The sequence below is a fragment of the Botrytis cinerea genome, chromosome 6, assembly GCF_000143535.2.
Source record: "Botrytis cinerea B05.10 chromosome 6, complete sequence".
NCBI classification, from domain to species: Eukaryota; Fungi; Ascomycota; class Leotiomycetes; order Helotiales; family Sclerotiniaceae; genus Botrytis; species Botrytis cinerea.
This window is the reverse complement of record NC_037315.1, coordinates 56347-69086: the sequence shown is the minus strand read 5'-3', so window position 1 is coordinate 69086 and position 12740 is coordinate 56347. Positions and strand designations below refer to the sequence as shown.

The window sequence follows — 12740 nt, the reverse complement described above, 5'->3', positions numbered from 1 at the left end:
CGACTCGCCGAAACAAAACTCGAAAAGGCAACAGGGAAACAGGAAATCATAAACCAAATCCCCGGCCTGCGTTCCGCGATAGAGGATCTCCTACTCATCTTGGAAAAGCAAAAGCCTATGTATAAAATTGAAAGCTCTGTTCTGGAAGCAAAGATAATCCTGCGTTCTGGTCTTTTTCCGTCCAATGGACCTAAACAGTATCTTTGGAACGATACCGTCTGCATCAATAAAGGAGACGCTAATGAGCAAAATGAATCACTTGCCATGATGGGACAGTGGTAAAATAATGCAGACTTTTGTTTGGTATATCTCGATACATCAAGCTCAACAGAATGGGTCAGTACTTGGAATAGTGTCAATTCGAACAAAACTGGTGAATGGGCTTGTGATGCAAACTTCACTAAATTTGAAGATGTGAAATCGCCAAACTGGTCGACTAGAGGATGGACTTTGCAGGAATTGGTCCTAAGTAAGATGGCGTTCTATGTAAACAATCTTTGGGAGCCTTTACCAAGAGTTGTAGAAGGCATGGGACCTTATTACTATCATTGTTCTTATCTTCAACATCATATTCGCGACCAAGATACAACCAATGCACCTGAAGAAGGAAAGTCTTTCCTTTCCAACTTGGAAAATCTGAAATCACTCATGGATGCCACGATTCTTATGAGTCTATGCATTCAACCAAAACTCAGAATAAGCTAACAAAAATGTAGATTCCTTACTTTGATTCAACAGAAGGTCGAGAAGGATCATTGGTATTCTTGGCTACCTCGGAGTTCAATTTCCAGGAGAAGCGATAATTCAAGCGCCTATATCCGGGACACAATATTTCGGGCAGGGTATGATATTGAATCACGAATCAAAATGGAAACATCCACCGGCCAGATTCTCCGAAAATTGTTCACAGCTCTTGGTTTTAACTTGCATCCCAGTTCATTTAGATCTCAAGTAAGGACTTTGGTCAAAGTTTTGATCATGATCTTAGCAGATGATTTTACTGCTGCTATTGAAGCAGATCGAAGCAAAGTCTCTGAGTTTACCAAGATGCCTCCATCTGAATGCTGTCACGGACTTAGTAGACCAACCCTACCAGCTCACGATACATTTTCATTGGCATCATATAGGAAATATACCGTTCCTATTGACAGAGTTTACTCACTCATGGGAGTTCTCGGTGTAAAGTTTTTAGCTTTCCATGCAGAAGGTCCGACTAAAGCACTTTGTTGGCTGCTTGATGAGGTCGTCATTACTACTAATGATGTCTCAATCTTTAATTGGGCAGGTAAAGATCTCGGAATCCCAATCAGAGGGAGATCTCTATATCCATCAAGTTTGACTGCCTTTAGCCCAGAAAAGAAGGGGACTTATTTTACTACGATAAATGGTGAATTGGCAGTCGCATCCAAGGAAAAGAGACATATATTGCAAGATACAGCGTCTAAGATTACTTTGTTGTTGCTTCAAAGCATTAACTTTATCAAAAAGACAGCTCATCCAGATACTCCAACCAATTTGCTCCAAACTATTCTCAACTTCATCAAGAAAGTCGGCTTCAAAAACCTCAGGCCTCAATTGCTCCACCTTGGGAAGCTAATGGTATACCTCGAGAATACTCAAGGCCTCGAGAAGTACAAACCAAAGATTGGCTATAAAATTGAGGAGGAAAAGGCTAAAAGAGCACTCATTCGTGAAGAAAAGCCAAAATTTCAAAACAATGGAAACATCACTTCGAGGTTTGGGTTTAAAAGACCTCAAAAGCCCCAAATACCACATATACCACAAATGCCACAGATGCCACATATTTCCGCACCAAAGCTCAGTTTAGGACTCGGAGGTTTTGGCAAAAAGACAAGGGAATCACAGCCGCCTATGAAAGAGAGTGTAGATACTTCACCAGTACTTCACGTCGACCCAGAACTTTCAGTGAGAGATTCTCAGACGGAAGAAGAACCAAAAAGTTTGATTGATGAGGTTAATCATTGGATATTTGAAGATCAAGATATCAAAAACATTCCTGAATAATTTCAATCACTCTTTGATGAGATCAAAGCTTCTAAATTGAATGGTTCTCATATGAGGAAATGTCAAAAGCCACAGAAATTCCAAGAACTTCTGGTACTGGAGGTGTCTTTGATATCCAGAGAGTCATAATCGAGATGGAAAATCCTGAACAGCTCCGGTACCAAGTACAAAACGCAGTGAACGATAGTCAGAAGATAAGCAGTCACTGTCCGATCAGTACTGCACTATCAATGATAAAAGTCAATTTCAGTTGTGAGGCAGGGGCTTTAAAAAAAGCAATTAGACTTTTGTGATGTGATTCAGAGATCTCTGTCTGAACGAGAGGAGAAGAGAAAATTTGGGTTGATAAATTTCAGACCAACTCTCACCACACTCTCGCCACAGGACAAGAAAGTGATAGTTATTACCAAAAACTTGTTTTCTGTTCTCTACTTTGATGGCTAAAGTACCTGAAACTGTCGGTTGCACAGGAGAACAAAATCAGAATGCCTCTACTCCAGATCTCTCAACTCAAGCTCAAACTCAAGATCTAGGCGGAAATTCACAACAACTTCGTGTGGTTCGTATGTTGGATTTCGTTCAAGAAAATGATATTAACCTCATTGTGGGCGAATGGGTTCTTGCCAGGTTTACAGGCGTCGAAGGGGCAAAATGGTTCCTATGTTAATTGGTACTGGGGTCCACCCACAGTTACTATGGTCGACGAATCGCTACAGATAAAATTGACTTCGAGAACGTGGTACCTGAGCCTGGACTTGTGGATCACTGGGAAAGCTATATGAAGAAGAAGAAAACCCAATATTGTCGTACTGTAAACGTATTGATTCAAGGACGGATAGCTCGACAATATACGGACTCAGTTACCAGCTCGGAGATCAAGACTGAGATTGACGACGATTCAGATCAAGAGGGTTCAGATAATAAAGAAAAGCTAAGACTTTCTTTTCAGGAGAGAGACAATCATTGTGCCGAACTTGTACAGACACTCACTGACATCTGGGGTGAGAGGGTGGAGGCGATTTTGAATGACACCATTCTTCAACAGGTTCCGAAAGGGCACAGAACTGCTATCATGAATTTGAACGAAAATGAGGATCTGATACCGGCTATGTTTCTGAGTGGTATTCAGGTACACCCGTTCTAGATACAAAAGAATGAGTGTATTATTTTAAAATGAATATTGTTTACGTTTGTACATGTGGCCATTTTGATGTTGTGGACCCCAAAAAATTGAATTTCTGCCACAGTGGCTTGTGGAGGATGTGTATCACGTGGTGTATAAAGAACCTACGTACGTGTGAGGTACGTAAATGAAATCATACGTCGGTTCATAGATTCGTACCTTGACCAATTGTATTCCCTACATTGGGTAGAAGACCCACCAACCAGGCCCGGATTCCCAAAACTCATCCACAAAGCCAAAAGAATTTCGTGATCAACCTATCCCAACCACCTTTTTCATGACATCGAGATTCGAAACATGCGATAGCCCATTGACGCTTTCCAAGTGACCATGTAAATTATCATATCTATTATTGCTAAGTTATCACTGGTATTGTTCATTGAATTAGCTATACATGAGGTCATAATCTTCATACTTGGCTAGGTAGTATCTGGACAAGATTCAGCCTGACATTTTGATGTAGGCGTGAACATATCATAATAGAACACGATTTGCAAAAAGAAATCTCGTGATCAAGTAACCTACGTATAATGGTGCACGCATGGCGTAAGGATATTTCTCGCCGTGTGCTTGTGGGTCGATGTGGATATTTTGTCGAATAGCCATTATAAGCTTAATTTGAATGCCCTGGAACCCTCCATCTTAACCCTGCCCTGCATCCATACTCAGTACCCAATACAAAAGTGATTTACTGATCTATTTCCGATGCTGGGTCAATTCTATTGCCGCTTTGAACTACATTCATCATGGACTCAATGCTTATTCTTTTCGAGTATTTTTGGATGGGGCCCCCATACCCTAGTCCATTGGCCCCTCAAGCTCACTGTAAGCGCCAGCTTCTTACGTGAGGACCTAATCTCTGCATATCAACCCTTTGAAGATTTCAAAACCCTTCAAATATCTGGACAACCCTAAGAATTGGCTGTAGCTCAAAGACAAACTTTCCTCTTCAACAAAATATCTATCAAAACCATCTTGGCGTCGACCGCAACGTTCCAGATACTCATTTGTGAGAAAGGAAGCTTTACGGAAAAATAACGGTGACGCATGAACCTGCAGCATAATCCCACCAAGTAATTCCGTCATCATGGCCGACAGTGTATCCATTATCATCGCCGTTGTTTCCCTGGTGGGCTCACTTGTGGCAGCAGGTTTCACAGGATGGATCTCATATTATTTGGACCAAGCCAAACAACGTAAAGCCACTAAAGCCTTGATTCACAAATATCGAGATCCTCTCACACTTGCTGCATACGATCTTCAATCTCGAATTTGGGGTCTTGTAAATACATTACTTGATTATTATGAAGATGAAGAGAAGCAAGAGAACATATATGTTTACACCGCCTTTTTGATCGGCCAATACCTTTCGTGGACATATATTTTACGTCGACAAGCACAATTCATGCAATTTTCCACGGAAAAAACAAATCAACAACTTAACAAAATTCTGGACGCTATTACAGAGCAATTCAGCTGGGACAGACACGCAGGAGAGGATCCATTCATGCTATGGCGCGGACAACAGATGGCCATTGGAGAAGTAATGACTATGCAAGAAGAAAAGGAACAACTTTATTGCATGGGATTTGCTGCATTTGCAAAGAAATACCATACCGACGCCGATTTCAAGAAGTGGTTCCTACCAATTGAAAGGGGTGTCAATATGCTTGTGGATGCACGCCGACGACAAGATCCCATTGCCACTTTCAGATTGCGTCGATTACAACATCTCTTGATTGATTTGGTCCTTCTTTTAGAGTTTCATCGTGCGACAAATGGATCAAATACGCAATTGAAAGTTGATGCTGCTGCATATGAATGCAAGTGCGAGAATTGTCCAGGTGTTCTTGTTTCACACCCGACTGAAAAGCTACCAGTATAATGCTTTGATCTGGAAGCGGCAATTGCTTTCTCATCCAGGGATCCACCGAATCCCAGCTCCCTTGGATGACTCTGAGGAAGGAGATATGGGCAATTGGTAGTTTTTGAAAATTTTGACGATGAATACGACAAGAGGAGGATCCCATTCGATCATTTGATACGGATCCATATGCTTCAGCAGTTGCTGGTGATGCTGTCGATGGTACTGATGATCTGCGTTGAGACACTTGATATGGTACAATACGAAGTTATGAATATGTTAGTTTGCACACATTGTGTTATGATGGACTTTGAGGAGTTGGTGATTTGGGATAAGATACCCAAATATAAGGAAGGAGATGAAATGAGCTCAATATGTATTGGTGAATTCTTTGCTTGAATACCTACGTGCTTGTGTGTCTGTATTGTGTTGAAGATGATCCAAGAGTGATATGAAACCCTCCGCACATATAATTGATGATCTGTGATGTAGAAGAACAGTACGTGAATATATGCTTATGTAACCTTAACATTTCCCCGCCATTCATCCTGAAGGTGAATGACGATTCCAACATCCACTCCGTCTTGTACGGATTTTGAGATGTGCAACAAATAGCCTTACCTCTATTTATCATGTGATTATCACATGTCGAGAATTTGATTAGCCACACAAGATGTAATTTTTCGGAGCTTCATTTGAGACGACACATTCTCCATTCTTCAATCCTATTGGTCATTAATTGGCGGATCTTAGACCCCAGGCATATTCTATGACTACTGTTTGAGACCACGATCAATAGTTCCTGTCATCGTGACTGAAAGGCAGGAAGGATATCGATGTAGGCGTGTTACTTCAACAACCCAATCAGGGATCACAAGCTTTATGTCATCGTTCCATAGAGGATGTTTGTAATCTGCTACGAGTACGCAGAGCATCATAGGATGGATTGGTCTTTTCTATCTCCTCTCACAAACAAACTCTCTTGCGCATTGGTGATTTGCGAGAGATTCTCTGGGCGGTTTGTTTCCGCCGACTGCCTCTTTCCTCGTCTTTCAGATCGCACAGCAATTACCATATACAAACACATCAATAAGCAATGATCAGTTACTATGCCAATACTGGATGCGGTGGAAATCTCGATTGCGTTTCAATTCTTCGTAAGTTTTGATCGACTCTTTCAGAACTGCTAAATATGTATCTGCGTATTCGTCCAGAAGTTTCTTGAAAAATATAATTTTCTACCAAATGAACTCTCATGGCTTTTCGGAATGGCATCAGAACAACTTTCGAGGTTGTTTTAAGTGGACAGTGGTGTATTTTCTTGAGCTTCTTGATATTACTAAGTACTCAATCGAGTAGCTGAGCATACATCTATCTGAAAGCGTAGCTAGACCATATCCTCACATATCTCTCTGATCTCTTTATGCAAATGAGAATGACAATTGACCTTCTGTGGTTGCTCCAGAGCGGGTCATCTAAATGAGCTCCAGTTTTCTCGGCTTCATCGTTATCAATCACCAAGAGGATGTCATAGGTTTCAGACTTTTCCTCATTCAGCTACTTATATATCACGAACATTATCCAGAAAAATCAAATATAAGAGCTGTGTTTTTGATGTTCTTGATGCTTCTTCTTAACGGGGAGAATCGCAAGTTGCTTTTCAAAAGATAGATAAGCTTTTGCAAATTCTATAAATTTCTCGAAACACAAGCAAAAACAGCAGGCTAAATCAGTATATTGAGTCTTGAATGCTCTTGACCTTACTTCGGAGTTTATGAGGACTTTCTAAGCTTGCTAGAATGTAGCCTTAAGCATCGCAGATTCCCAAGTTTAAATGAATAGATAATTTTTCTGAGGTTGTGTAAATGCTTTCAACTCGCACTTTTCTGAAGTCATTTATTGTATTCGATACCTTTAAGAAGGCTCGAAATGTAAGCTTACAAGTCGTATGATAAGCTTTCTTCAGTTCACTGGTTATTGAAGTTGGAACCCTTAACCCTCAATCCTTGCGGGATCAGCAGTCAGCTAGACTCCTTCAATCAATCGGCATATGCAAGTGAAACGAAAAACAAAAGTCGACAAAGGCACCAGCTCATCTAAAAGTGTTTTAGTAGACGACTGACTTCAAGTCTCCTAACATTAATCATTTATTGTGCAGGTGTTATAATCTGCTATCAGAGATATTAACCAACTCCAAAGAACGTTCCAGGACTTTTCCCGTACTCTACTAAAAGGTGATTGGCTTATGACTTGTCATATATTCTTTGGGTACAAGTTTACCCCACCATTCCCATATCCAGATATACCATGCGCCAATAAGAGTCGATCTCTACCTTTCCCGAGTATGTATCGTAAGGTTACTCCGCATTAACCTAAAGTCTTACATGTTCAGACCATTTATGCTTACTTCATTGTAATATTTAATATGTAGCGAGAGCCTGTGCAGCATGCATAAGTTTTCTCAGATCCATTTTCTTGTCAACATGCATTTTATTCGACGACAATGGCTTTGCTTATTCTTGTTTTACACCACAATATTAACGATTATTGTAAGAGCGACGACACTACAATCTATTCAAGGCTTGGTCAATCTCTTGAAACGAAGACTACCTGCTCATGTTGGTGACTTTGAGTTTCGTATACAAAACAATCATACGCCAGGAGTAACAAATGATGAATATGTTGTATCTCAATCTGCTACAGGAAAGATTTTGATTGAAGGGAATTCAATAAGTGGTATTGCTAGTGGGTAAGTTGGTCCTATCAAGTCTTTATTTGAATTCCTAATCAAGCGGATAGGCTACGCAAATACTTTATAGATATTTTGCACGTGGATATTTGGTGGTATATTGGCTCTCAGCTACATCTTGCTCCCGAAAGTTTACCGACTTTGAATTCGATCTTAAAAGGGACAAGTATTGTACCATGGCGTTATCATTTCAATACTGGTAAGTTCAATAACCTCCTTCCGAGCGGCTCTCACTTAAGGAGCATGTTCAATAACGATCATATCCTAACAAACGGTCCTTAGTCACATTCTCGTATCAAGCCGCCTTTTGGACATGGGAAGATTGGGAACTTCAATTGGATTGGATGTCCCTTCACGGTATCAATCTCTCTCTAGCCTGGGTAGGTTATGAGAAAACATTACTTAACACACTCCTCACCATTGGACTCACCACTGATGAGATACTCTCATTTTTCTCCGGTCCTGCCTTTCAAGCTTGGAATCGATTCGGTAATATTCAAGGGTCTTGGGGTGGAACCATTCCTCTTGCTTGGATTGAGGATCAACACCTTCTTCAAAAGAAAATTGTGCAAAGAATGGTAGAATTAGGTATTACACCTGTTTTACCCGCTTTCACCGGTTTTGTCCCAAGAGATTTGAGACGAGTAGCACCTAATGCAAATATCATTAACGGAAGTGATTGGGGAAATCTCTTCCCATTCGAATATTCAAATGATACGTTTCTATACCCAATCGATCCTCTTTTTAAGACTCTGCAACATACTTTTCTTAGTCTTCAGTCCGAATACTATGGAAATGTATCACACATCTACACACTCGACCAATTTAACGAAAACCTTCCTGCATCTGGTGATCCCTTGTATTTGGGTAACATATCACGTGGTACTTACGATTCTCTCCAATCCTTCGATTCAAATGCTACTTGGATGTTACAAGGATGGCTTTTTTACGCTGCTTCATCATTTTGGACACAAGATAGAGTTGAAGCTTATCTTGGTGGGGTTCCAAAGAATGAGAGCATGTTAATACTTGATCTCTTTTCCGAATCTTTTCCGGAGTGGGAAAATACACATCAATATTATGGAAAACCATGGATTTGGTGTCAATTACATGGTTATGGTGGTACTCCTGGTATTTATGGTCAGATATATAATATCACGAATTCCTCGATTGAAGCATTCCGAAATTCTGAGAAGATGGTTGGAATGGGAAATACGATGGAAGGGCAGGATGGAAATGGACTGATGTATGAATTACTTTTGGATCAAGCTTGGAATTCTAATCCTATTGATACTAAGGATTACTTCAAAAGTTGGGTAGCGAAACGATATCATATCGCTGGTTTTAAGCAATTGCCATCGGAGATATACTCAGCATGGGAAACTCTCCGTACAACAGCCTACAACAACACAAATCTAACTCTTGCAGACAGTCTTCCAAAATCTTTATTGGAAATGCAACCTAACATTACCGAAAACCATGGAAGATTAGGCCAATCTTTGACAATCGATCTCTTTAATCCTGCTGATTTATTTAGAGCATGGGGATTGTTATATAATGCTTCGATATCCGTTCCAGAACTCTGGTATGACAATGGATGGAAATTTGATATGGTGGATGTTACAAGACAAGTTCTGTCGGAGAGGTTCAAATTGGAATACGTGGATTTGATTGAGAAATATACAGCGGAGATTGATTTTGAAGCAACAAGTGAGAATTTGAGCATGATTTTGAGGAGTTTAGATGATATTCTATCTACTTCTCCTCATTTCAGATTGGATACTTGGATAAATGCGGCCATTGCTTCTTCACCGAACTCTTCCACGTATCCTATTCCCTCATCCGATGGCTCTTCGGAATTAAATATCACACAGACGCAACATTTATTCGCCTACAATGCTATTAATCAAATTACTATCTGGGGACCAACAGGTCAAATCAATGATTATGCATCTAAAAGTTGGGGAGGTCTTGTACGTGGGTATTATTTGAAAAGGTGGGAGATTTTTCTCGATTATATTGGGAAAGTGAGGTTTAACGATTTCAATGCCACAGAATTGAGAAGAAAGTTGGGAGACTTTGAGTTAGGCTGGCAATGGGATGGTTGGATTGATGTTTTAGGAGAGAGTGATGAAGAGGGTGATGAAGCGGATGATGGAAGAGATTTGAAAGAGTTAATCGAGAAGTTACATGAAGAACTGAATGGTGAGCGTAACTTCAACTAATTATTATATCCATAAATTATCAATAAATATTTGATCAAAATCTAGGTAGTGTTTTCAATGTCATAAGGACTCTACTTATATGTTTTTCCTTGTGATGGCAAAGTTAATAATTTCGATGAAAAGAAATTCAATATAAATCCTTATACAAATTTTTATATATATATTATGTTTATGATATATTCAATTCGTTAATAACGATATAGTTAATTTATTAATAATGAATGGAATTAATATAGAATGAGATTTGTTTAGTATTGATTTTTAATAGAAAAAAAGAAGATAGTAGTTCTGAAGAGTTTTAGAGATTTCAGGATTGATGAATATTAGAGTTCTAAGAAAGGTAGATGGAAGGGGAGCGAGTGTAAGAGTTAGGAGGAGAGGAATGAGTGTAAGAGTTAGGAGGAGGGGAGGAGTGAATATAAGAGCTAGGAGAAGAGAGGGAGGTATTAATCGAAAACTTAAAGGGGATTACTTATTTCATTTTCAATTTATTCTTCAATCAGAAGCTTTATTATTGTATTATGCTATATAGAATGTATTGTTTATATATATTATTTATTTAGTTTTGATTTATATATTTATATTTAATTTAATTATTAATTGAATTTAATATGAATAAAGTATTGATTATTTTAAGTTAGAATTCAAACTAGAATTCAAGAATTTTATTAAGTCTTTTTGGAATAAAATTTTTTAATTATTTATAAAAGAAAAAGCTTTCTAATTAATATTATAAAAATATTAAATATTTTCTGGGACTAATAAAGCGGTTACTTTGTTAATCACGGATTCTGCTATCACAGGGTCTATGTATCTCTCAACAATGACAATGTGATATTCCCCCAACTTCAAAAGTGTAGGTTGAAAAATAAATCTTCTGATTTCCACAGCCTATAATACATTGGTATATTTATTTTCCCTGTCAAATCATTCACTCATAACACGTCATAAATCGGGTTGATTTTAGTAAATTTGGTGTTCTCAACACTTTTATATACCCCAGTACTTGACTTGGTTCTTCCCACCCACAATTTCTTTTATTATCGACCCACAAACCTTAAGACTCTCAAACTCAACACCGTCTCACATAAAGAGCCAAACAATTTCATGTCGTTTACGACCTTCATTCTTCATTGAGATAGATCTTATCATAGTTTCAATCGACGCCTCAGCTCAGAAATCATCTTTGTGGTTTGCCATCGATCTAACTCGGGCGGTTAAAGTCGGTCAAAGTAAAATCACAGCAGCTCAGCAACAGCAATAGCGGAACTTGAACTTAGTCCGCATATTGAAACCTTCTGATATCACTTCAGAACTCTAACTTATTTCACTCGCGTTAACTAAGACCAATTTTGACAGTAGGTTGACTCTTTTTGGATATCAAAACTGATTCAAAGCTTACAAATCGTCACGGCAGAACTTACCAAAACTCAAATCAACACCATGTCCAATAAGAGACTCTCACCACTGCCAGTATTTGTGTTGGTACGAGAAGGATACGGAAGACGTAGCACCCACGAATTGCGTAGGTCCTGTATGTCTTATTGTATTCTATCTAAAGAGCTAGCTACGTATTGAAAGTAGTAAGTCTTTATAAAGACTTACTGAAAGAGCTAGTCTCTTTCGCATTAGCTTAGGGCTTTATTACAGTTGCTATATTACAGTGGTAATTGGATTGAAGTCATTCATTTTGTTCACACAATTTGAGAACCTGGTTCAAGACATGGCGAATCAGAACCAAAGAACAACAATTCCCAATACGGAAACTCCAGTTGAAGCCGTCGGGAGCAAGGAGAATATTGAGGACATGGAGAAGACACAAACCATACTTTCATCCCAAGCTTTGATCAATACAGAGATCGACTACCAGCAAAGAGTAGAACTGCCACAAGAAATTCTTTGCATGATTTGCTCCCACGTCGATCCAAACAAACTTGGCAATCTTAGATTTGTTTCGGAGGATTTTTCTCTTGCAGCAGCAACTCATTTATTCAAAGAAATATCATTCAAATTCGAAGATTCATCATTTCAGAATTTATTGAACATAGCGAACAGTCCTAACCTTTAAAGCCACGTTTTCATGCTCACTTGTGCACCACAATTCGCAAGTCTAATAAAGCGGCTACCAAGTCTAAATACCATTCGAATCCACTAGAAGTTGTACAGTTCAATAAATTCTCTGTTTGAAGATTCCCTTGTCAGCAACAGATCATTTGATACGCTTTGGAACTTTCTGGAATCAGCACTTGGTAATGTTTCCATCTTAACTACAATTGAAGTAGAGACATTCAGAGTCAAATCTAATACCCATGACCGCGAACGAAGTCTTACAATGTTTTCTAAGAAGGAGATGGAAAGTCTCGGAAAGTTAAGGCATTTCGACACTTCATTCAAAAATTTCTTGGGCCCTCAGCTTTCCGCGCTTCTTAACTGCATGCAAAACCTTAGGTCGCTTTCTCTCAGCAAACTACCTGCTTTTCACTTCGGAACTTTGGAGTATCCGACGGATTTTTCAGAGTTGGTGAACCCAAGCAGAATGTTTCCGTCTTTGAAATCTCTCACACTGAAAGATTTGAATTTGAATGCGCAGTATTTCCAAGAATTTTCACTCAATAACGCACATTCTTTGCGTTTGCTCAGACTTCACAATATGAAGATTGAAATCACCAAGAAAGAGTTAGAGTTCAAGGAGTA

At 39.1% G+C, this 12740-nt stretch overlaps 4 protein-coding genes across 4 annotated transcripts; all 4 read left to right on the top strand.

Moving 5' to 3' along the window:
- Window positions 1-808: 808 nt before the first annotated feature.
- BCIN_06g00080 (hypothetical protein) lies at window positions 809-2176 on the top strand. The gene has a single exon (XM_001560066.2). The coding sequence runs from the start codon at window positions 868-870 to the stop codon at window positions 2023-2025; it is 1158 nt and encodes a 385-aa protein (XP_001560116.1). The 5' UTR covers window positions 809-867; the 3' UTR covers window positions 2026-2176.
- A 363-nt stretch (window positions 2177-2539) lies between these two features.
- Window positions 2540-3235, top strand: BCIN_06g00070 (hypothetical protein). The gene has a single exon (XM_024693267.1). The coding sequence runs from the start codon at window positions 2804-2806 to the stop codon at window positions 3167-3169; it is 366 nt and encodes a 121-aa protein (XP_024549053.1). The 5' UTR covers window positions 2540-2803; the 3' UTR covers window positions 3170-3235.
- Window positions 3236-3837: 602 nt separating this feature from the next.
- Window positions 3838-5478, top strand: BCIN_06g00060 (hypothetical protein). Its single transcript, XM_001560064.2, has one exon. The coding sequence runs from the start codon at window positions 4296-4298 to the stop codon at window positions 5091-5093; it is 798 nt and encodes a 265-aa protein (XP_001560114.1). The 5' UTR covers window positions 3838-4295; the 3' UTR covers window positions 5094-5478.
- A 1846-nt stretch (window positions 5479-7324) lies between these two features.
- On the top strand, window positions 7325-10103 carry BCIN_06g00050 (hypothetical protein). Its single transcript, XM_024693266.1, has 3 exons — window positions 7325-7821; window positions 7872-8020; window positions 8104-10103. The coding sequence occupies exons 1-3, from the start codon at window positions 7556-7558 to the stop codon at window positions 10044-10046; spliced, it is 2358 nt and encodes a 785-aa protein (XP_024549052.1). The 5' UTR covers window positions 7325-7555; the 3' UTR covers window positions 10047-10103.
- The last annotated feature ends 2637 nt before the right edge of the window (window positions 10104-12740 follow it).

Coding starts and splice junctions, on each gene's coding strand:
- BCIN_06g00080 (XM_001560066.2), top strand. CDS start 868: ATGGAAACATCCACCGGCCAGATTCTCCGAAAATTGTTCACAGCTCTT.
- BCIN_06g00070 (XM_024693267.1), top strand. CDS start 2,804: ATGAAGAAGAAGAAAACCCAATATTGTCGTACTGTAAACGTATTGATT.
- BCIN_06g00060 (XM_001560064.2), top strand. CDS start 4,296: ATGGCCGACAGTGTATCCATTATCATCGCCGTTGTTTCCCTGGTGGGC.
- BCIN_06g00050 (XM_024693266.1), top strand. CDS start 7,556: ATGCATTTTATTCGACGACAATGGCTTTGCTTATTCTTGTTTTACACC. Junction 7,822..7,871: donor ATAAGTGGTATTGCTAGTGG/GTAAGTTGGTCC, acceptor TCAAGCGGATAG/GCTACGCAAATACTTTATAG. Junction 8,021..8,103: donor GCGTTATCATTTCAATACTG/GTAAGTTCAATA, acceptor AACGGTCCTTAG/TCACATTCTCGTATCAAGCC.